At 41.5% G+C, this 25,357-nt stretch overlaps 1 protein-coding gene across 1 annotated transcript; it reads left to right on the top strand.

The window, feature by feature from the left end:
• Nucleotides 1-11,997: 11,997 nt before the first annotated feature.
• On the top strand, nt 11,998-23,793 carry LOC6563170 (muscle segmentation homeobox). The gene is made up of 2 exons (XM_001989590.2): nt 11,998-13,809; nt 22,584-23,793. Exons 1-2 carry the CDS (start codon nt 12,408-12,410, stop codon nt 22,919-22,921), a joined length of 1,740 nt encoding a protein of 579 aa, XP_001989626.2. The 5' UTR covers nt 11,998-12,407; the 3' UTR covers nt 22,922-23,793.
• The last annotated feature ends 1,564 nt before the right edge of the window (nt 23,794-25,357 follow it).

Genomic DNA, 25,357 nt, shown 5'->3' with positions numbered 1-25,357 from the left:
TCTTGATGCTGGCCAGGCCTGATGCTAGGGGCGTGTGCGTTTGTCCAACAACTGGCGGCTTCTCTTTCTCTGCTGACTTTTATACAATTACCCAAACTGGCCTTTTGTGGTGCCTTTGTCAAATGTTTGTTGGCACCTCCAACAAACGTTTTCCACTTCTTAGGCCCGCATAACAATACGAATACAATTCCGAGTGCTTGACTCGCAATTTAATTGCCTGGCTGGCTGTCAGTTGTTGCTAAAGCAACCAACAAGCTGCAATTATAGCATATGCTCTCCTTTTTGGTTGCAACCCAATCACAAAATTCTTTCCTATCATGCGATTCATGTCCAAATCAGACCATTATGGAGATGTTTATCGTCATCCGCATTTGCTTGTCTCCTGTTCTGTTTTGATTGCCTGAAAAATATGAAAATCTGTAAATCTGTGAGTATCTGTGTATCATTGAATCAGTCTCCCCCATCGTTCGTGTATAATACATAATACCGTTGATATTTATTGTGAGGCACTTTTTGCACCCTCATTATTTTTGGCTTTGTGCAGCGCAACAAGCCAATTATGTTAGATAAAGAGGGACAACAGCTGAGAGCAGTTGCTGCAGACGGGCAGCATTCTTAATTGATTTACTTGACAAAACGACAACAGACATAAACTATTATTATTGATACCCATAAATGGTGGAAACTTTATCAGCTGCTAGTTAGTCTAGCCAAATCTGCATATGAAATTCCATTTAAGCCAAGTCATGTCCAGCTGGTTATGTATCCATGTGTGTGGCCAGATCACGTGTCAAATGTCCAAGACATGCCAAAATGATTTAATAATGAACTCGACGACAATGCGACTCGAATGCATCATATATGAACTGAAAAATTCGCCTTAAGCGCTGCTCCCTTGACATCCACATTGCTGACAAGTCAATTGTTTGATATTTTTTCAATTTTTTTCAGCAGAATTTGTTGTGTGAAAAATCCGAAAACAATACCAATACAATATGCAAAAGATACACTCACAGACAGACAGTGAAAAACAGATACAAAGAACTTGAGTTTCACAAGTTGTTCAGCCGTTTGATGAGTGTCAAAAAGGCAGCAGAGACTACAAACGGATTAGCAGGATTTGGCTCTTTGTTGGACCAAGGATCATCCAATTTGGAAGTCAAAGTGCCGTCTCTGGGCATTATGCGCTTATCGGCTATAGAGGTTGCACTTTTTGATTGCTAGGTAAGGGCCTCAGTATTAAGCCCATTGTTTGGGGGCTCAAGCAGCTGCCTGGGTTCGGGCTAAATATTATTGATTGCCAATGCTGTGTGAAGTATAATTAAAAGATATTCTTGTTGGCTGCTTGTTTTGTTTGATTGCTGAAAGGCGCAGCAAATGCACTTGAGGTATTAGCTGAATTGAAATGACTTCGAAGCCTTTTGACAAATAATTATTTGCAACTAAAATCGGATTCGAAACATATCATGTGGATGCACTTTAGACAGCCAAAGAGATCAAAGAAATCATTCACAATTATGATTTTAATTTAACACTCAAATGAATATCAATATAAATTAAAGTGAAACGTGAATGCAAATCTTTTCAATATTTTTTAATTAATAGAAGCTTCCGCTATAAGGAATTTTTGATTCGTGGTAATAGTTCGGCGGAACCAAATTTCTCAACTTCAAAAATGTTCAATTTCTAGCTTCGAATATTAAGAAATTCTCGAAATATTGTCGACTTTTCGATTAAATGTCAAGAGCAAAAAATATATGGAAAAAAATTACTTTCCATTACTCTCTAATGATCTACTGATCTAAAAAACTACAAATATCATAATGTCAGTTCAACTCAATGTTATATCTTTCTCTCCTCTCTATCTTCCATTAATTAGCAATCCATAAAGCCAAGTAGCACACAAATTTCAATCAGGTGATGGCAAAGGGCACGGGGGAAACAGTTGCCATACGTTGCTCGTAAAGGCGACGGCTGTCGGGCAAGGGCGTCGGGCTCGTGGCTGCCAAAGTATCGACTTTGTTTGCTGGGTGCTATTGATACAGTAAATTTCCAAAGAAATCTTAGAGATTGGTGGTCGTTGATAAGCGTGGAGCAGCCGCAGTCGCCGCAGCAGAAGCAGAAGCAAACGGCTATGGCGGCAGATGCAACTGCGCTTTATTGTGCCTATATAGGATATGTGTCTGTTGGATTGCTAGCGGCAAATGGCGCGCGTGTTCATTAGCCGCCATAATTTATATGAACCAACATATTTATTGAATGTTTTGGCAGTCGCTTTAACGGCTAGCTGGCTAGCCCTGTCTGTGGCATTAGGTAATAGGCCATGGGCCACAGCTGCCATGTCCGCGTCATAAACTCACTGGACAGCCAGACACTTACCACGAGCTCTGACTGTTTGTGCCCCGAGTGCCTAACTCACTGGGTAACTGGGTGTGGTGCCTCATCGTCTGCATCTGTAGTCGGAGCTGAGCTTAGCTCACAGCGTGCAATTATTTTCGAGTGTGAAAATAATAAAACTGCCAATAGCGGAAAAAGTGTCCTGCGGTTCTCGAGCCCCTTAACAATTGTCGAAAAAGTGCGCAGCACTTGTTGTTGTTTTTGCTTCTCTTGAGTACCCAGCTGCCTCTTGGCTGAAAGGCAATTTGGTCTACCTACATACATGGCTACACTTAGAAATACAAATGCACCAGAACTTCGCAAATCGCTCAACTGATTTTTAGGGAAGCGCATTTTTCTGGCACATTATTTCTATTAAGCTAGATTTTCTAAAATATATCAATGACAAACTAGGGAAACAAATTTAAAAATTCGGAGGTTTAATGTAATAAATATATATAAAAAAAATTCTAAAGCACAGAAAATACATAAGAAAATGTGTTAGATAGAAGTACAAATATTTTTCAAAATATTAAGTATTACTGGTTAAGCAAATAACATAGTCTTACAATTGTTTATTAATATTATAATCTTAAACCCATTACCTAAAAACTAACATTTTTCAGAGAAATTTGGCTAATACTAGAACCTTTTTTTGCTGAGTGTACTTGCACAGTCGGCGCACTCGAGACGCTGTGGGTGATGGATGGATGAGCCATCGTAGTCTATAGTCGGCTCAAGTGCTTGTTGTGTCCTTTTGTTTGAGCTAACATTATTCTTTACTTTAAATACCAATTAATAACTGCAGCTGAAGCTGGCGACTGAATACTTGAATACTCTTAACTCAAACTGGAACACACAAGTGGCCAACTCTCTCTATCTCTCTCAGTCTCTCTTTCTCTCTCTGTCTCTGTCTGTCTCTCTCTTCGATACCTTCACTTCGTTGAGTTTTCTGCAAATATCAGTCAAATGGGATCCCTTTCGGGTTGTTGTTGTTGTTATTGCTGCTGCTGCCGCTTGACTGGCGTGAATGCGTCATAATCTTGCCACTTGAAAATGAGCGCAAATATTTACAGGAACAACGGTCGCTGCCGTCGCGTAGTCAACTTGAAACAATTAATGTGGCATTTGTGTTATGCCATATGACTTTCGGCTTCTGCGGCAAAAGCCGCCCCGCCCCTGCCACCTTCACAAACAAATGCTAATGGGTAGGACACGTCGTTGCCGCCGTTGCTGTTGCCGTTGCCTTTGCCGCCACTTACTCAATTACTTTGCCAAACACGAAGCCAATGGACAGTAAGCGCGCACAGTATTTATGATTTATTTGCGCCGACTTCGTCTCCGCCAGCAGCGTCATCTTCAGTCATTTCGACGGGCCATTCCAACTACCAAGTGTCAATATTGATGCCATGCAAATATAGCCCGGCAACAGTATGGTCCGTTCCATGGTACTATTGTCAGGTGTTGTCTCTGGTCGAGAGTCGGCACTTCAGTGGCTCCGACAGATCGACTGACCAACCGACCGGTCGACAGCTCAAGCTGCCCATTCTAGCAGCATCGGCAGCTCTCTCAGCTACATCTATTATGACTTCAAAGTACCGTCACGCCAATTGTTTGAGGTAGATTTCTATAAACTTTGACTCACATTTGCCAATTAACTGCGACACTTTGAGTGTGTGGCATTGCTACCGGGCTCTATAAATAAACCCAATCAAAATATATACATATATATATATATATATTATATATATATTGGTATATGTGTAGTTTCCAATTAGCAAGTCGAGCCACAAATACACTTTACCAAATCGAACTGAAACCGGTCGGGCTTCAGTTGAAAATAGCTGATTCAGCATAATAGTATTGTAATGTATTATAAAGACTAAGTTAAATATTTGTATATGTGACATATTAAACAAATTTCATATTAGTTTTAAAAATTATACAGTGAATTGATGTTTAAATTGTAATTATTAAAAAATGACACTACATCTGGTATTTACTCTGTGATGAGCGACGAGAAATATGGAAATAAAAGTGATCGATGATTTTTTGTGGATGTGTTTAAAATAAATACATAAATGTAATTCCTTTCATAGGTATTTCATAGCTTAATGGTGGATATATCTAAGTCCATATACCATCATGTATCCTAACTGTTGGAAGGGTATAGAAACGAGCCGCGCGCGCATCCAAATAGCATCAATGGAGCAAGGTGACTGGGACGAGAACAATTGTCCAAGTGTCTAAGTGGAGAGTCGGCTCCTGCGTCTGGAGATGTCTGGCGGCTGTGTGCGATGTCAATTAGCAGCTACGGAATGACACTTTATGTGCGTTGCGCGAGAAGCTACTGCTGCCACTACTATGGAGGAGATCCTTATGCAAAGTGCAATCAGTGCAAAGCAGAAAGCCAACGAAAGCCATCGACCATGAACAGCTACGCAGTTGACAAACAAATGTGCTAAAAAAAATGAACGAGGTAGCTGGTAGCTGGTAGCTGGCAAGGCAACCTAGTCAAGAAGTGAGATCTGTGAGTCGAGCAAACAATTGATGTGCTCCAGACTCCGTACTCGGTAGCTGCCTGAGAGCCAAGTCAAAGGCAGACAACAGTAACGCGACTTGTATGTGAGCTAAGTTGAGCCAGCAGCAGCAACATCAGCAGCAGCAGCTTCTGAAAGCGGTCAGAGCCAAACCGCAAAGTGACTTGTAAACATTTTAGCAACTTTTAACTTCAACTTGACGCTGCCTAATGAACTGCCCAATGCTCGAGACTGTGATTCTCTCTCTCTGATTGGCATTCTCGATCGCTGTTGCATTTGCAATCGCGTCTGTCAATTGACAAGATAAATACATTTAGCTAATTTGATTTTCGACTTGTATCGGAAGCTGAAAATTTGTACGCATCAAACGCAATTAAGTTGTAATTAAGCAACACAAAGACGCCGCGCCGCTGCGAGGCCAAATCACGAATAAGCCCACCATCTAAAGGCACGCAGAGACAATGGCAATCAAAATTCATTAGCTGAGCGGCGACAAATAAACCAAAGGCCTATAAATTTGTGTTCTGTATATACACACACACCCATACACTTAAATACACAGGCATAAGTAAATATATGCTCTGCAGCCCGGAGGCACATAAAAGGCGACAGAACCGCACATCCTGTGCCAGGAAGCAGCCGGCTAAAATTACAAAAGTCAACCAACCCCCAAAAGGCACATAAAAACGCTTCAAAAGCGTATGCTCAGCACCAGCCTGAAGCGCCAGCAACTGTCTCTGGTAGGTGGAAAGTGGGTGATTGTGGGTGCTGTTCTCTCAACAACTTGAACACCCAGCCAACCGGCCCCCCAAAGCAGCCCCCAGCCAGCATCATCAGCATCCGAGTCGAGGCAGAGGCTTTTGAAAAATTGCAAATTGAATTAAGCCAAAGTTAAATGGCTAAATGACTCGAGAGCCAAGTAGCCCAGAATGGTGGCATGGTGGCATGGTGGCGTATTCAGACATGGCTGCCTGCTCTACCAGTCGATCCTTGTGGACAGGACGGGGGCAGGCATGTGGCATGTGGCATGTGGGGCGGGTTGCGGGGGGTTGCGGTTAGGCGCATGATAGCAGCTAATATGCTGAGAAGGATAAACGCACGCTGAAGCAGAGCAACAATGGGACAAGTCGACTTAGACTGAGATAAAAACTGGAATAATAAATTAATAGTAAGAAAAGGACTCCTATAAGTAAAATCATTTCTTTTATCCTTAGAAGAAGGATTTAGTTTGAATCACTTGCAATTACTTAACATAAGTAAACAACAATGAAATAGTAATTAATATTGTATTATTATTTGTATTACGGATAATCCGATTTTTTATTCACCGCTCCAATGAATAATTTGTTTAATTTCCACAGATAAGTGTATGTACCTCAATAATAATATTAATCACCATTATATTAAGGATATGTATATGTTTTCAACGCATGTGTCTTAGTTAGCTATCAATTTCGTGATAAGTTTTTTATTTTTATTTTATTTAAAGCTAATTCAAAGTCTTAAACTTTAGGCCAAGGAGCAATAGCTGCAAATGCCTTCATTTCAGGATAAGTGTGTCTCTTCAATGTTTGAGACATATTTTTAATTTCCTTAAATGTTTTATTTTCTTTCTCATTTTGTCCCACTGTATCGTAGTTGCACCACAGCCGAAACCAAAGACCCACAACCAACAAAGCTCAGCTTCCCCCAGTGCGCTTCTTTTGCCTGAGTGTTAGTGTTATTTACCAGGCTAAATTATTAAACGATTGTTAAACGAGCGGATAAAGGATGAGCGTGAATGATGATGATGATGGCGTACGAGAGGGAGGGGGTAAGCAATGGGCTGGACTTGGGGTGAGCCATAGAATGGCCTTGTTGGCTTGTTGGTAGCTGCAGCGAAGGGGAAATTTGATATTAGGTAAATTTATTTGATTTACATTTTTATAGGGTTGCTTTTGGATAGAGAGCAGTGGAATGGAATGGGAATGGGCAGGAATGGGATGGCAGAGCCTGTTGTTTGCCAACGTCGTCGTCGTCCTGCGCTTATCGCATTAAATGCCGGCAATGAAGATAAGAACTTGTCTAGCTTGTCGAGCCCAAAGTAAACGAGCGTAGAATAAATATAAAATAAATTAATAAAATGGCCGCGTGAAAAGAAATCATAACGAGTTTGCGACGTACGCCGTGTTGGCAATTATGTGAGCAAAGTGGCTAATGGGGGAGGGCAGTGGAGGGTAGGAGGGTAGGGAGGGTGGTGAGGGGTTCTGTCAATTGCAATGCATGGCTATGATTGACTTGGCTTTTGGACAACCACCAGCCAAGTGACCTTGCAGTGCAGTAAGCCTCCCCCTTGGCGCGCACAGCCCGTAAAGCAATCAGTGCCAAATCAGAAGTTTATTTATTTGTTTGTTGTTTGGCAAACATTTACGCCATCAGCAAAACGACACCCAAGAGCTCGTTAAATGCGCAGTCATGCGGATGTAATTCAATAAACGAGCGCGCCATCATCACAGTGGCAGCCCGTTAAACTCCCAGTCCCAGCACTCATCCCTCTGCCTCTCTCTGTCCCTGTCCCTGTTCTTTCTACTGATATCGCTGTCCTTGCCATCAACACCCAACCGTTTAGCTAGGATATACATATATATATATATACATATATATATGTATATAGAGAGAGACGACTACTCGTCTACTCATATATATGTATGAGAGCCAGCCGCAATTGCCACAACAGCCGCTGCGACTAAATGACTGACTGACAACCGCATTGTATTTGTGTATATCAGTGTGTGTGTGTGTGTGTGCTTGTGCGGGGGTTGGTTTATTTACTCGGCTGGGTAAACCACCCTACTGAGGCCAAAACTTGAAACTGCCTCCTCTTTGCGCTGGCTCTCCATGCCTCGGCTCAATAACGTTTATTGACTAAATTTCGCACCAGCTTCGCCTGCATCCCCCGGCCACAAGAAGAAAACAAAAATCAGAACTGTCAACACGTCAAATGGGGGCGTCATCAGCCGCTAAACAGGGGTGGCAACGTTTTTAGCATGTTTAAGCGATTTAACGCATCGCAGGGATAATGAAATTTTGATTATGTTGCGCTTGGCTGCCTCTGTTAGCCAAAAACGATTCGTATTTATCGCTGCTAGTGTCAAGTGCTATATATCTAAATCTATGTGTGTGTGAGAATTACAGATTGGAAGCCATCAGCTCGTGTGGGAACTGCCATTGTCAGCTACTAATTAACATGGCTTATTAAGCCCTCAATGTGTTTAGCGATTATATGTCATTTGTGTAGAAAAATGATCGAAACTTTGCTGATATGTGTGAAAAATATATGGTATATGCCAAACTGTGACTCAGATATGAGTCTAAAATTAGAGACTATGAGTGTGTACATAAAAATCAATAGTTATCCATTATATCATTGTTATACTTCATCATTTATGTGCCATACATATATGTGGATAATAATGAACAGAATCCAAACAATAATAATAATACTATTCAACACACTACATTATAGATTATAGATTAATTATAGCTGATTAATAATATGTCGATTGAAAAGTTACTTCTTTATAATTGTGTCTTTTATTGCTATCGGAAATCAATGAATATTGATATATGTGGACCCAGCTACAGATAAAATTTCATATGCTTGATCTGCGTTTAGTAGGCGATAACTTATATGCCAAATTTTTAATTCTTTAGCTCTTATATTCCCTGTGATAGGTTTGCTCATGCACACCGATAGTCGGTCATGTCTAAATCGACTTATCTGTTGATGCTGATCGAGAATATATATATATTTATATGATCGCTGCTGCCTGTTTTATAATTTTGAAGAATCTCATTCTACTCTTTAACACATTTTTAATTTATATATATATATTTTTTAACTCTACACGCTTTCTGATTTTAACCAAAAACGTTTGCACTTGCCAATTGAAATCAACTGTTAATCAGGCAATTACGCAATTTAATTATGAATTAATTGCGCCATTAAAGCAACAATCTTGCTTAATTGATGACGGCTGCGGCTATTTGAAAGCTAACTGCCCACATAAATGTGCAACACACCCACAAGTACTCAGACACACGCACACTCGCCTTGGTATTGGATGTGCAACAGCCACCCGCCCCACACCCCCTGCTGCATCGAAGCGCTTTTGGTTAAGTGGGCGCGCGGCAAACAAAATCAAAAACACAAATAGCAGCCAACCAAACAAGCAACAAAAAAATAAATAAAAATATTGAAAAAATTATGAAAAACTATCAAAACATTTACATGCGGCGGCTCCATGCGGCCAACGCGACGTCCATTTATCAACTGACCAACTTCCCAAACCGCTGAAAGTTGCTGTTGTTGTTGTTGTTGTACATTTTATTTTTGTTGTTGTTGTGGTTGTTGGCAGTCGTTCTGCGCTGCCGGCGCCGTTTCATCTTTGGCAGGCAAAGAAAAAGCTTTGACTGCGATTGGAGGCGTCACAGCGATTGGCGGGGCTGTATAGAAGGGCAGCCGGTCCATCGGCAACGGCAACGGCATCGGCATCGGCATCAGCATCGAGCATCGAGCATTGAGTCTTTCGGCTCATGAGCAAGTAGTAAATATATGATTATGATGTTTATTGAAAAATTAATTTGCGCCTTGTTTTGGCTGCGGGTCTCATTTGCGTACCATTTTCAAAGCGCAATGAATAATGATGAAGATTATAAAAACTCTTGACGCGTTTCGTCTGGGAAATTAATATTTGTAATTGGCTATAATTGTTCGTGCCAACGTAGAAAACCATATTAATGAGGCCCCTTTGCGCACTCGTCTTGCGTTGTATTTCAATATTTTTAATTGAAAAGAAAGCGGCCTTCTTGGTTTTTTAATGAAGCGCTTAACTGGCAGCAACGAAATGTTTTAATCACTCACTTGTTTGATAATGTAAATGGAGGTGCCACAAAGTATATAGATACATATTTTCATATATATATATATATATATATATATATATACACTTAAAAATATATGTATCGGCAACTAAATATCTTGGCATTTTTGAATTTTAACTTTTATAAATAGCCACATTAGATGCTGTCACAAATCTTCAAAGATCTTGGAATTACCAAGTTAAATTTTATTTATACGACACATGTTCAAGATTTGCACATAACAAAATATAAATGACAAATTCTTGTTTAGTTAAATAGTGTGTTTATTTTACGCTAATAAAATTTCACATTTCAATTAGTTGGCATTTTGTTAATTTAAATTTTATCTTAATTTATTAGTTGAGCTAATCAGAGAAAATTAAATGATCTTTTTAGAAAATTATTACTTTTGTAGACACTTTGCTAATTGGCAATAAAATATTTCTATTTATTTTTATGGATGAACATCGTATAAAGATCCTTCATAATACTTCCAATGGGAAGTTCAAAGAGTTAACTGCTTTATTCAGCTGCTCTAATTGAGTTGATTATTCGCCGAAGCAGCAGCTTCATTAAATATACCCACAGCAGCATTTACAATCCCCAAACAGCGCCTTGGAGACAACCCTTGCTGGACTACCCCCTTCCCCCAGCAAATCCCTTCGCCCAAACATGAAAGCGAAGCAACAATGGCTGGTAAAACTTCGGAGCCAACAATTTTCACACAATAATCCTTAAAATGAGATTAATTTGTAAAGTAAAATTATAACCAGAGAGAGACGGAGACACAAAAATTCCAACAAAGGAGCAGGATACAAAGCAAACAAGAGAGAGAGAGAGAGAGAGAGAGAGGCAGAGCGCGAAAGAGAGAGAGAGAGAGAGAGAGAGAAAGATGCCTTTTATGCCATTTATGAAATATACTATATAATGAACCCCAAAGTTTGGCTTATCCTGGCCAACCTTTTGTTGTCGCCTTCTGTGGCGGATGCGGGGCCTGGGAGGGGGAGGCAGAGTGAGTAGAATTTGCTGCTGTTTATTTCGGGATGCTGCATATTTGAGATTTACGTGTGATTGATTTGCCATGCTGGCTACTCGATTTATGCTTAGCGATAAGAATTTTATGGTTTATCTTTGAGGTGTGTGCGCCATGGACATAAATTGCATTTATTTTATTCTTTTTTTATTTTTTCTGGGGCAGACAGCAAAAGAATTTTTTTTGGGCAGGCATAAAAAAACATAATTTCCTGCCAGAGATTGCAGCTTTGTGATAAGATGCCGTCGTCAATGAATTCGCATTCGCTTTTCATCATAATGATGGGCTTATTGTTTATTATTTATGTACGTATATATGTATTTATGTATATTTATATAGATGGTTATATTTATGTATGCTTCATTGCAGCGATGCTACATTTATTAAAAGATTGCCCATACGCCGCGTGCGCCCCAACCTGGAGCACCAATTAAATGTTCCCTTGCGCTAAGCTGGCGAGCTCTGTGGAGACTCCGAAACGTAAGCAGACAGCGCGACGACGACGACGCTGCCGCCAATTACGTTGACAGCAGAATTTAATAAGAAGCGGCAAGCGGCAGGCAAATGAAGTCATGAATGTGGAAGCTGTGACGTGTCAGAGCGGGACGGCGCTTAACAGGGGAAGAGAAAGAGCAGCAGAGACAGAAAAAAATCCAATGTGGAAATGGGCAAGCGACGGTTGCGGTGGCTGCTGCTGCTGATGTTGCTGCTGCTGCTTGTTATAAAATGCTAATACGCGCAGCAAAAACGCTTTGAAGATTGAATTATTCAATAATAATTAGGCGTGCGAGCGAGACAGCCAAAGGCAGCAACTGTTGCAATGTTGCCGTCTCGCTTGCGCAACATAAAACAAAACTCACCACACTGGAAATGAACAGCGGTAGAAAAGAAGGCGGCGCAAGCAAACCCAGCAAGAGGTAAATAAGAAAAAAAAAACGAAATAAATAATCGCTGTGCGAGAGAGCATAACCGAAACAGTTAGGCCAATAAAAATGGTGTCGCGGCAAACGCATGAGCAGCGAGCGCAAGCGAGAGAGCGACAGGCCGGTTTAACAGCCACCACCACCAGCCAATGTGTGTGTGTGTGTGTGCTTGTGTGCGTGTGAGTACGAGCAGCAGCAGAGAAGTGACTGCGCCGCTGTCTGCGTTCAGTTGTAGAACAGACGTGATCTCAAGAGGACGTGTCTCTCTCTCGAGTCTCAGAGCCGCAGCGTGAATTGAACGTCTCACATTTAGCAAGCAAATTCGAGCAGGCCGCGTGCGTGCGTTGTCTATACGTATATGTGTGCGTGTACGTGCGCGTGTATGTGATCGTGTACGCGTGTGTGTGTGTAGAGTGATGATGAACGAGCGAATTAATTAAAAGATAATCAAAACAAATTAACAACACATATGTATATTTTTCTACTGAAAGTCAAGTCAAGTGCCAATTTGAACTCGCGCCAGTGCAATGTTTCAATAAAAACCACAACTAAGGAAAGCAAGAGCAACAACAACAACAACAACAACATTCAACTTTTGAAGGAAATCCAAGAGAGAAAAGTTTCGCTGGCTTTATGTTAAAGCTGTCTAGCAACACCGCAACAGCAGCAGCAACGAGCGTAGCAGCAGCAGCAGCAACGACCAGGAGCACGACGACGACGAATAGGAGCAGGAGTATGACAGTGACTGGCCTGCGCCAAACGATGACCAGCCCGACGGTGCCGCCAACCACAGCGCTCAGCAACAGCGCCGGCAACAACAACAACAGCAGCAGCAACAGCAGCAGCAACAACAGCAGCAACAACAACATCAGCAACAGTATCAGCAACAGCAGTCTGACGTCGGTGGCTGTTGCGGCTGCTGCTGCGGCTGCCGCCGGAACGGGTGCTCTTCATCCGTTGGCGAGTCCAACATCGCCGTCGGCACTGCTGCTGGCACACCAGCAACACCTGCTGGCCCAACACCAACAGCACCAGCAACAACAGCAGCAGCAGCAGCAACAGCAGCAGCAGGCTTTGCACTTGGCTGCAGTGCATCCTGCACCGCATCATCTGCACAAGAGCAGCTCCAGGCTGAGTAACTTTAGTGTTGCGTCACTGCTGGCGGACACACGACCGCGCACCCCGAACACTAACAGCGATGGACCGACGAATCTGTCCAGTTCCGCCGCCACATCGCCCATCTCGCAGAGCAGTGCAGCGGGCACACCGCCGCCACCGTCGCTGGTGGTAGCAGCACCGCCAACTGTGCCGCCTACGCATGCATTTCATCCCGCCGCTGTTGCGCATCACGCCCACTTGCTGCATGCCGCTCATGCGGCAGCCGCAGCGCACGCCCAGCATCAGCACCAGCAGCAGCAGCAGCAACAGCAACACCAGCAACAACAGCAACAGCTAGCAATGGCGCAACTGCGTCAGGCCCAGGCCCAGGCTCAGGCGGACGCACGGGCCAGTTCGCCACCCGCCTCCGCTTCAGCCAGCTCGACGCCCAGTTCAACGCCGGTCGCACATGGAGCTGGCGGCAGCTCAACGCCCGCCAAAAATGAGAGGCACTCGCCGCTGGGCGGCAGCAGTCATACGGATTCAGAGCTGGAGTACGACGAGGATATGCTACACGATCATGATGGGGAACATGATGAGGACGACGATTCCATTGTGGACATCGAGGACATGAATGCTGACGATTCGCCGCGATCCACACCCGATGGCCTCGACAGCAGCAGTAAATCCCTCGAGGGCTCCCATTGCGGACCACCTGGCTCCGGTGCAGGAGCAGGCCAAATGCCAGCCACAATCCTCTCGCCAGCGGCGCTGGCAGCCAGTGGCCATGTGCCCATCAGACCAACGCCATTCAGTGCCCTCGCCGCCGCCGCAGTCGCCTGGGGCGGCATGGGCGGTGGCGTTCCATGGCCGGGCGCTCGACAAATGCCACCGTTTGGGCCGCCGGGTCTGTTTCCAGGTCAAGGATTTGGTGGAGGTAAGTGTCGACTGCATTTTAACTATCAAATCTATTAAAACGTTCTTGAACAATCCATTAACATTGGGCATTCTAAAAATCGGAAATAATTGGTATTTAATCTGAAAAAATGTCGTCAATAGGAAAACAAAAATGAAAATGAAAATGAAGCCGTTTTCACACCTAGTAAAAATTAAACACATGTGTAAACAAATAATTATTTGTATAGTTGTTTAACGATTGTTTTTGTTTGGGTGCATATCGCAAATGTAAAAAATGTACTAAAAACTTAATTAAATAAAAGATGAGGTTATAAAACGAGATAAGCTACAACTTCTGCTTACAATTGAGAGAACAGAGAAAAAAGATTCTAAAAAAAAGAAAAATTATAATATAATTAATTAATTATATATGGGATTTGCCTGGTTGCTAATAAAATATGTCTAGGGGCAGGTGCCAAATCCTTTCTAAATTACGCTTGGTCAGAGACTTTATCGTAATGGCTAAGTGACAGTTTTTCTTTTTCGAGAAAAATGCAACAAAAAATAATCCGTTTTTGGACGCGAGATTAGCCTTGGTAGTTTATCTAATAACTGCTTAGAATTGATCAGTACATTTTACAAATTACATTAGTGTTTGAGCTATTTTATATCGATTCCATATTATCTTTTATAAGAAAAAGAGATAAATGTGCATATTTCAAACATTTCAGAACAATATCGATTCTATATACAAAACCCATAAAGATATCAACAAATGCAATATTCCATTGATTCGTATTTCATGGTCTGCCAACTCCATTTTGTCTGATTGTTTGTTTGTGTGTGTGTGTTTTCATAGTTTAATTGAATTAAGCTGCCCCGCGCCTTAATTGGCAACAACGGCAAATACATGCCACGACAATGGCTGCCACCAAATGGCCATTGAGGCTGCGGGTGCTGCAGCTGGCCCCTACTCTGCGCCTCCCCAGGGTTTGTCCCTGCTGCCCTGTCTGCCGTTGCAGTAGTCAAAGTGCGTGGCAATTACTCCGTCGCTTTAAATAAAACAATGAATCGTTCTTGATTGCGCCAACCATTTACTCGCATCATCATCCACAGCATTATTATTATTATTATTATTATCAATTGTTGTTGTTGCTGTTGCTGTCTTTGGTGTCGCGTCGGTTTTGATTTAACTCAATTGGCGCGTCTGCTTATTCATTGCATTGGCGTTTTTGTTGCTGTACTTGTTCGTTGCTTTTTTTTTTTTTTTTTTGTGTTTTCCGGTCTATGTCAGCCCCCCAGTTGAAATAAGTAGGCCCTAGTATATATCTAACTGAACTGACTGACCAGACTAATTGAAGCGAGTCTGGCGGCGACTCTCTCTGTCGCGATTAGTATCTGCATGCACAGTTCACACTTTTCTTGCATTTTCCGGCATCAAACAAACAAAAAGTGAGCAGGCCAACACTTGCAGCTATTGCAACAAACAAAGCCGTTGGTCACACCTTGCTGCAGTCTGCCGTCCAGGACAAAAAACTGCCGACGGCTGACAGACATGTGAACTTTACCCGTTTAGGGCAAAAAACCTATCGCGAACTTTGCATTTCCGCCCGGCAAAAACAATAACAACAACAAGCTGGCCTGTTTTTATACTTGTTGTTGCCTTGCCTGCTGCTGCTGCTGCTGTGGTGCATTGTTTTATAAAGCTGTCAACAGGCAGACGCCCAGGTGAGGCGCCACATTCAGTTTTTCCACATATACACATATTGGTTTTCCTTTTTCTAAAATGACTTCATAAGCAATTAACATATGAAAGCAGTTGCCTATGCCAGCGAAGAGCTGCGAAGAAAGAAAACGAGTTTAAAGTTATGAAGCCGTCATTAGAAATCATTAGAGTAAATTAACCAAATAATTAAATGCATTTTTTAGATTGCTCAACATCTGTTTTGCAAGCAGTTAAAAATTAACCATAGCAATCGTTAATAATAATCATAAATAATATATATGGAAAATAATTATAATACTTTTTATTTATTTTTAAAAGAGCCAATTTCATCTTCTGATTTGTTATCGAAATGCGAATAATAAATTCGAGTAATTATCAAAGATATTAAAAATGTGAATTTAATTTGCATTTTCATACTAACAAAGAGATGAATAATATTTAATAACAAAATAAAATATTGTCGATGTTTAAATCTTATCTCTTTAAATCTTCTGCTTCAATCATAAGTTATATAGCTTGATTAGCTCCTCTAAATAGCCAATTCAAATTGTCTTTCAGCTGACAGGCGACAACAGCAGCAGCAACAACAATTATTTCAAACATTTGCCGCTTATTTTGTCATTTGCTGTCAACTGCAGCTACACACACACACAGACACACACACGTACACATTGCCACTTGAGTTTGTGGCATACAACTTTATTTCATTTCATTTTGGCAGCTGTGTTTTTTTTTCTTCTTTTGGACCCATCATCCACAGTAGGTCTCATTAGCGCAGCAGGTTGCTGTCTTTTTGTGTGTCCTCTCACTGTCTCTCTCTCTCTCTCTCTCTCTCTTCCTCCCTTATCCCTCAATTATTGTGTTTGTCTTCGTGTGACCTGTGCCGCTATCGATTGCCCCATTATGTCAAGTGTTAGGTACTTAGTGCCTCTCGGCAATGTATCTGTGGCAGTTACTGTAGCTGTTGCTGCCATGCATCTGTGCCTGCGTCTTTAGTGTATCTGTGAGTAGGCCTGTGTCTAAAAACGGTAGCTCTTAACTGGGCCTTATCAGCGGCGCTAGTTTCATGTTTCATGGCCCATTCAATTAGATGAAAATACCACAAGGCCTGGGCATCTTAAATGGTCTGCGATTAGGGAACACACAAGAACACAAAAGAATACACACAGCTGAAGTTTGCACTTTGCATTTGTGTGGCCCTCAGTTTTCTCTACTCTGCTCTGCGCTGCTCCCTCGTGACTGCTCAGCCTGCTCTTCGTGGCTTTATGGCCTAAAGAGTATGCAATTTGATTTGCATTGAACATGCAGTTAAAATGCCCAGCGACGAGGCTTTCTATAATTTAACTAATTTGCAAAGCGCAGGCACGTCACGTTCCTTATGGAATAACCAACTCGCGATGCGATAAAAAAAATGAAGGCAGAGTTGCACGTAAAGGGTGAGTGGGGAGGGGGTTGAGGGGGAGGGGGAGGGGTGGCCAACTAATGCAGCTGCAATTCTTGGCAGCCATTACAGAAATTAATTTTCAAGCTGAACAAACGAGCAACAACTTGGGAGTCATTGCATAAATATAATACAATGCAAACACAACAGAAGCAGCAAATGCAAACACACGCAGCACTCGACAGAGACAGAGAATGTGAGAATGTGTGTGAGCGAGATAGAGAGAGGCAGAGAGAGAGAGAGAGTGAGAGTGAGGCACAACAACAACACCAACTTGCAGACTGGGTAGACTGGGTAGGTGTGGCATGTCAGCTACGCCCACCTAAGCACGCAATTTTATTTTTCGTATTTGCAGCCAGGCAGCAATTTAAACGTTGACAGACGGCGACAGCCGACGGCTGCTGGGCGAGTAATCGGATGGGTTTTGTGTAGGGAGGAGGGGGTAAGCCCGGGGGCAGGCGAGGGAAGTTGCATGCGTTTTAACACCATTCGCCAAAAAGGCAGGCCCCAAGCGAAGACGCCAAAAGCCAAAAGCTAAAATAATATTTGCATTCTGCACGCCATCTAACGTGCATAAGCTGTACTAAATACAAACACACACACACACACACTCACACACACACATACACAGACACACACAACATAGCTGCATGCAATACATGTAAGTGAGGGGAGAGGTTGGCAGGGGGGGTTGCTCTGCTGAGGTGTGCTGGCGCAGACATTTTGATGTATGTTTTGGTAAATAAAATTTATTTGCATTAAATTACCAGGCAGACAAAAGCAACAGCAGCTAAGGGGGGAGCAGCAGATGGGGGCGAGGTGTTGAAGTGGATAGTGTTGTTGCCAATGACTTGCATATGTGCCACAAGGTGTTGCCAACTTGCAACATTTGTTCGTATGTATGCACATTAAGACAACGGCAAACATTTGCTAAATGTTTGTAGACAATTGGTAGTTCAACTAATTTGAGGCACAGTCTGTAGCTATCTGTGTGCCTCCGTGTGTGTGTGTGTGTGTGCTTACTGCTGGGTAATTAAAAGAGAGCTCTGACGCACTTAAACTTGTTAGCAGGTGGGCAACAGCCACCTAAAGCTGAAGCTGCATGCCCAACCCACACATGATTTGCTCGCTCGTCTTTCTTGGCTCCCCCTTTGGCCACGTTATCGTTCGCTTATCTTGCACAGAGGCAGCCATTGGTGATTAAAATATGCACTTCATTGCCACTGCAAACATTCCAATTTCCAACCGGACAACCCGAGCAACCCGAGCAACTGGGCAACTGGGCAACATGCAATGCGACAAGATTTGTCCACTGATCGCGCCCCCAGTTTGCCAAGAGTGCAAAACTTATCTATGGCAGCCGGTTTTAACACGCTCTTTGCTAATTAATAGGCTCTAATGGGCCGGTTCTCATGAACGCCTCGAACACTTTGGCCAGTAATCAGGCCTACATATTTAGTATACGCACTCAAGTGCATTAAAACGGCAAAGTAACGAGCAGTAAAAGTTACATATCCTCCATGGTCACATTTCATGGTTTGCTCTATAGTTTGTGTGTGTCTTTAAGTTATTAATTTTTATTCATTCTCTTGACTTCTTGTATGGGTAATATTCTAGTTACATGTCAGTTGAAATTCTCTTATATTTACTTTACTTTCTTATGCTTTCGACCAGTATTTGTTGCTCCTGTGACGAGTCATTATTGGCCACTCAATTTACATTATTATCTGTTCATCATCATATCATCCATTCGCTAAAGTTCCTCATATGCATATACCAAATGTGTTCAATTTTGGTGTCGTAATCAATGATTTCTCCATCATATCCAGTCCATTATACTTATAACATCCTAGTAACATTTTAGTCGAATTTTCCTTTTATTTACTTTAATTTGTTATGATTTATTCTTAGCATTCAAGTTCATGGTGTTTACTTAATTTATATTAAGCCTTATGTACTTTAACTAGCTCATCCATTCAATACAGTTCCATATATACACAAAATATGTAGATGTGTTTTCATATTTAACTGATATCCCAATCATTTTATATTTTTGCAAATTCGCTGATCGCAGATTATGTGATCGCACACACAGGCATATTTATAGCTTGAATTGGTTACATTGCGCACCCAATTTATCTACGTATTTGGTGCTAATTAAAAGCCCTCATTAGAAAATCAGACCGTCCCAATCAGCACCCGGACTGGCATGGAGTCCCCATAGCACAGCTCGCTTGACCGTAAGCGTGTAATTGCATTAGTCAAACGTTCGCCACCGTTTTCTGCTCCAATCGATTGCGAAATGTTTTTCACTACAAAAAAAAGAGCAACGTAGACTGTTCCCCTCTCCAACTCCCCCCCACCCTCCAACCCCCCGCCCCATCAGCCACCCTTTGCATTAAGTATACCCCACCTGTGTCACCTGCGCGATTGCCCGATTGGTGCCTGCTGCCTATTTGGCTATGCGAAAATGCTTTAATGAAGAATTAATTGCCTGCAATTTGCAGCGCAAATCAATCCAACGTTGTCACCATTGCTTGTCCGTCGTATCGTTGTTGTTGTCTTTGTTTTTGTTGGTGTTGTTGTTGTTTTTTTTTTTTTGTGTAGCCCATAGGCCTCTAGGCATAGATAGGCATAGACGTAGGCAAAAGGCAATACGAATATGCCGATAGAGGCCTCTATGGTCGATTGCTGAGCGTTCGATACGCGTAAATTTCACAATTGCTGCTTGTTTGTGTTGTTGCTGTCGCTGCTGTTGTTGCTGTTGTTGATCGAGTCTTATATGTCGTCGTCTACAACACACCGGAGAACTCAAATTAATTGAAAATCCATTACAAACATAGGCTAAATGTCACAATTGGCGTTTGTGGCATGTATTTGCACTGGCAATGGCGATGGCGATGCTGGCGACGTATTGCCACAGTAACAACCAGCAAGCAGCGAGCAGCAAGCAGCAGCAAGCAGCAGCAACAACAATGGCAACAACAATGCCTATAAAAGCGCAAAAAGGCGAAAACAAGTCTCGCACTCTGGTTTGAACGTGCGTGGCCGTCTTCGTCTACCTCCCTGCCTCCCTTGCTGCCATACTCCATCTCTGGATCTGTTCAGTCTGTCGAAGTTGGATCTGTTGCAGGTTATTTGTGCAACAGGCGGCGGGCCAAGCTATTGGTTTTATAGTTGATCCGTGTTGCGGGCAACGTGTCCGGTGTGGTGCGAGGGGCAGCTCAAGCAATGCCACTTGCTATAGTTTTTTTTTTTTTTTGCTCTTTGGTCTGCAATGGAAACTGAAACCCCATTCGAACAATTTAGCGACAAATGAGCAATTAATTTTCAAATAAATGCAAAGCGCAAAAGAGTTTCAGCAATGTAGCAACGTATATATTTAGTACTTTTGCGAATCATTTTGTGGTAATTATTGATGCCCTGTGGCTAATAGAAACATTTTGTGTATTGTCAAAATAATGATGCCCAAAAACACACAACACAAAAAAAAAGAAAGACAAGCATAAAATAAATAAAAAATAAAATCAGAATCAGAGATGTATACAAATAATGATACTAGCCCCGAAAGGCATGTGACAAAGGCAGCCAAAAGCTGTAAAACTTGACCGCATCGTTTATATGCTAATTTGGCAACTAATTTATGGGCATCACAACAAGAGCGACAACAACAGCAATAATACAAAATAATAAAAATAAATATAAATATACACATGCATATACTACCTACCACTAAAAGAGAATCTGAAAATATTCAAAATATGTACATATGTACAAATATCAGAGATGTGTGTTTGTGTATTTATGCATATTTATAGATGCATGCAGGCCGCGTCTGCAAGTCTGTAACAAATTTCTCGGTGCTGCTGAGGCGCATCTTCGGCAAGAGCAACATCATCATCGTGGTCGCCACAACAATGATTATCAATATTATTGAGGTTTATTTAATTTTTTTTTATTTTTTTTTGATTTCGTTTCACCTTGTTAGGCCATACAAAACGATTTCACGAGACTGCAGTCAAACAGCACAAACAAATAAATGAAATTTTATATGCATACAATAATATTCTCGTAGCAGCAGCCAAAAGATAAGGCGGGCCCCAATCTGTACGATCGAGCTTGGAGCGCATTAACATAACTTTGACATGTCACACTAATTACTTAATGAGCTGATCAGTCCCACTGTCTGTTGATGTTGCTGTTGCTGTTGCTGTTGCCATTGCTGCTGCAGATGCAACAACGCAGAGAGTCCGCGAGTTGGCATTATTAGTTTTATTATGACAAAACAGAGTTGGACTCTGTACAAGATTTAGACACATGTTTCGAGCAGCGCTGTTCTTTTTTACGGACAAACAGAATTTGACATTTATTTGTTTATTGATAACATTAACGCGACTCAAAGTGTGTGTTTGTGTGTGAAACGAACAACGAAATTGTTTGGTATGTGGCAGACTGGTTGTCTGGGGCTGGGAATCTTCTCTATATACATACATGTATGTGGAGTTCTCTCTCAATTATTATTTGGAGTTGTGGCCCATCTGGTCTCAGCCTGTTATAGTCTCTGCTGCTGTTGTTGTTGTTGTTGTTTAATGCCTCATTTGCGCTGGCTGCCATCAATGCATAAAATGTAATTACAATGCAAACAGCAACGGCAATTTTCGGTTTGTCACTCAACAATTTCAATTTGTGTAATTATGCATAAAATTAAAGCGTTGCATATCATTTGCATGGGCCTTTATTTTGATTCCTGTCTCCCTTTCAGTCAGCAAAACAAAATGCTCCATAAATTACGCGTGCCTGCGCCTTCACTCGCTTCTGTCCTGTCCGACGACGAATATATATATATATATATATATATATGTATATATATATATAGTCAATGCTGACCCGGGGATGCATCTTTAAAATGCCATTTGCATCTTTGTGGTTTGGTGCTGGCAGGGCTCAATGGCAAGCTCATTACTTTCATTAACAACACTCCAAGCGAATGCCACAGGCGCACGATGGTGGAGCAGCTGCAGCCAGCTTGCCCCTAACTTGCACTGCACACCGCAGCAGGCAGCGCCAGCTTTATCTGCAACTACAGCTACAGCTTCATGCGGCTGCTTTATAAGGCATGCACGTTTTTTTTTTTTTTTCGTTTTTGTTGGCTTTCTGCTGCCCAGCCGCGTTCTCGGTTCGGTCTTTGTCTTTGCCAAAACAAAATGCCCAAATTAAAATTGTTTTGCAGCCAGCACCGAGAGAGAGAATCGAACTCGAACTCGAACTGGGGACATTGCATTTCCCGTCGCAGCGGCTGCGGCTGCGGCTGCGACTGCGACTGCTGCTTTGTCTGACAAATAGTTTAGACAGCAAATTTATTGGCCACTTAAAGGAGTAATTACCGTTTGGCTGTAGACGTTGCCATTGCCGTTGCCGTGTTGCTGTCGTCGTTGTTGTGGCTGCCGCTTTTAGCCATGACAAGGCCAAGGACAGTGGACGCTGCCAGTTGACAGCAACTCATTCAATGGCGCTGCAATTGTATGGAAATCTTTGATTTTAATTGGCCCAGTTTCAAAACTGACTAGCTAATCAACACACGCACTCTCTCTCTCTGAATTACATCGAACTAATCAACATTATCTCTCCCTCTCTCTGTATCTTGCAGATGCCAATGAGCCGCCTCGCATCAAATGCAATCTGCGCAAACATAAACCGAACCGCAAGCCGCGCACCCCCTTCACTACACAGCAGCTGCTGTCGCTGGAGAAGAAGTTTCGGGAGAAGCAATACCTGAGCATAGCGGAGCGTGCCGAATTCTCTTCGTCGCTGCGACTCACCGAGACGCAGGTGAAGATTTGGTTTCAAAATCGGCGCGCCAAGGCCAAGCGGCTGCAGGAAGCGGAAATCGAGAAGATCAAAATGGCGGCGCTGGGACGGGGTGCTCCTGGTGCACAATGGGCGATGGCCGGCTACTTTCATCCGAGCCTGATGCATCTGGGATAAGTGGCGGCCAAGTTGGTTGGTTGCACCAACAGATCGTTGTTGTTGTTGCACCAGCCACACAAGCAGCCAGCAGCCAGAATGACAACCAAATAACTGAGCCACGCCCAGCCGCCAGCATAGCCCACAAAAAGTCGTGCTCGCTTCAGAAAACGAAGAATAATAAAAACCCCAAAATTTTGCTGTGATGTTAGCGCATTTTATTTACGATACTTCCAAATGTTTTTTGTAAAATGCACTCTGTAAATACTGTAAGCATAGAGAGGATGAGATAGAGAGAGACGGAAAGAGAGCTAGTTCTGCTTAGATTCGTAATCCAAAATCTGTAAATATCTAAAATAAAAAGAAACCTAAAAAAAAGCAAGCGAAAATGTTTCCTAATTGTACATAAATCTAGAGAGTAACCTAATCATGAATTCTTAAGAGCCAATTTGCGTTTAGAAGTATTTGCTGTTTGTTAAATATAAACTGTAATATATAGACTTTCGAAAATATTGAAAATAAATCAAAACTAAAATGGAGAACTTCATGAATAATTTATTTGTAAAACTCAAGTCAATAAATATACAACAAAAGACAAACAAAATCAACGTAAGCTTTTGCCGTTAATGATATTTGATTGTCTTGTACTTTTGCATAATAAGTCTAGTTAAAAGATCATGTATGTATTTAAAAAATACTTGTAAGAAACTTAACTAAACAGCTATAAACTATACCGTTAATTATACATTAAATAATAATACGCAGCCCTATATACATAGCTCATACATTCATACGAAATACTACCATATAGTGTTAATCCTCTGTAGTTGTTTACACTTAAATCATAAAACAAAATCCCCAGAAAAAACCAAAACAAACAAAAAAAAAAAAAATCAGTGGAAAATATATAATTATACGAATGATTTAAATAGACTTTGTTTTTGATTCATTTTACAGCACACAAAAATGGAAAGAGATTATTATATATTCTTTCTCTCTCCCAATCATATGTAAGTGTCTATTTTTGACCTTGTACAGGTTAATGTAATTGTTTTCAAGATGAGCTCTGACGATTCAGCTCAGTTCGTCTATTTACTTATATGTATATACATATGTATATATGAATTATCTTGCACAATGATGCTCGCACAATTAAATTTGAATATCTGATTAGATTTTATACAACTTCTATAGAAAACTGATTTGATTAGGATTTAATGGACAACAATTGGAATGAAGGCTATATTAAATGCATCTGATTAATATTTTCAACTTATATGAATGAACATGTACAATACTGCCTTCAAAAGTAAATGTGAATATCTGATTAAATTTTCTACAACTTCCATAGGAAACCGATTTTATGACGATTCAATGGATTAAAATTTGAATTAAGATCAATTTGCAAGCAAATGCTGAATATTATTAAGTTCAGCACTCAGATTGAAAGCAAACAGGAATAATATACATATATATTTCGGGAAGTGTTGCATAGAATAACTGAAAAAATTTCGTACTTGATTCAATAGAAGACATATTAGTCAACTAAAGTCTATCATGTCAGTCCCGATTCGCTTTCACTTCGCGGAATATCGACAGTGCTGATTGACACTGATTAACTATCAGTTGTAATTCTAATTAAATGTCAAGTTGTCATTTCTCACTGTACGTTAACTGTCCACATTTCTCAAATTTGGCATACATACTTATTTGCATTGACGAACTTTGAGATTATCTCGTCAATTGCCTGGGGATTTTCTGCGCTTCCCGAGCAATTCTGAGAAATTCTGTTAAGAATTATATTTATATATTTGCTGAACTACTTGCCGAGAATTTGAAAAATATATAAAAATTGTGACGTTCATGTGCGCTATTCAGAATTCCAGCATATATGCAAAAATATGATTCATACATGTTTCTGATTTCAAAATTTATATTCAAGTCTGCCTGACGACAGATAGTGATCAATTGACTTGACCGCCAAACACAAATGTTCATCGAAATTATATTTCATGAGTACTTATTTTGTTTGCCGCGATTGCTTGACTGTTTGACTATTCAATCGTTTGCGTTTCACAATCAGACACTCAAGTGCGAAATGTAAAAGCGCCAACGTGTGCCTATCAGCGATCAATTAATATTTAATTAATCAGGCGAGGGCCTGAGGAGGGAATGATCGATGCGGTCGGCGCACATGGCGTATGCGTACTCTTGTTTACTCTGACCGCCGATCATTGGCAAATGACTAAATGGAGGCTAAGCCGAGACAACAGATGCTGCTGCCGAGAATTGAGTGATTATCAAATTGTAATTTTTATTTCTATGCGATTTGTCGAGTGTCAGACGGGTTCAATAACAGACGCAGCCCATCAACTTAGCTGTACGCTTCTTTTTTACTGTATTTATTTGTTGTTGACAATATGTGAGCGTTAATCTTTGTTGCTGCTTGCTGTTCTT

This window comes from Drosophila grimshawi, unplaced genomic scaffold (genome assembly GCF_018153295.1).
Source record: "Drosophila grimshawi isolate 15287-2541.00 unplaced genomic scaffold, ASM1815329v1 contig_311, whole genome shotgun sequence".
In the NCBI taxonomy this organism is placed as follows: Eukaryota; Metazoa; Arthropoda; class Insecta; order Diptera; family Drosophilidae; genus Drosophila; species Drosophila grimshawi.
Note: the sequence above shows the minus strand (reverse complement) of the source record. Positions and strands in the feature narration are given on the sequence as shown.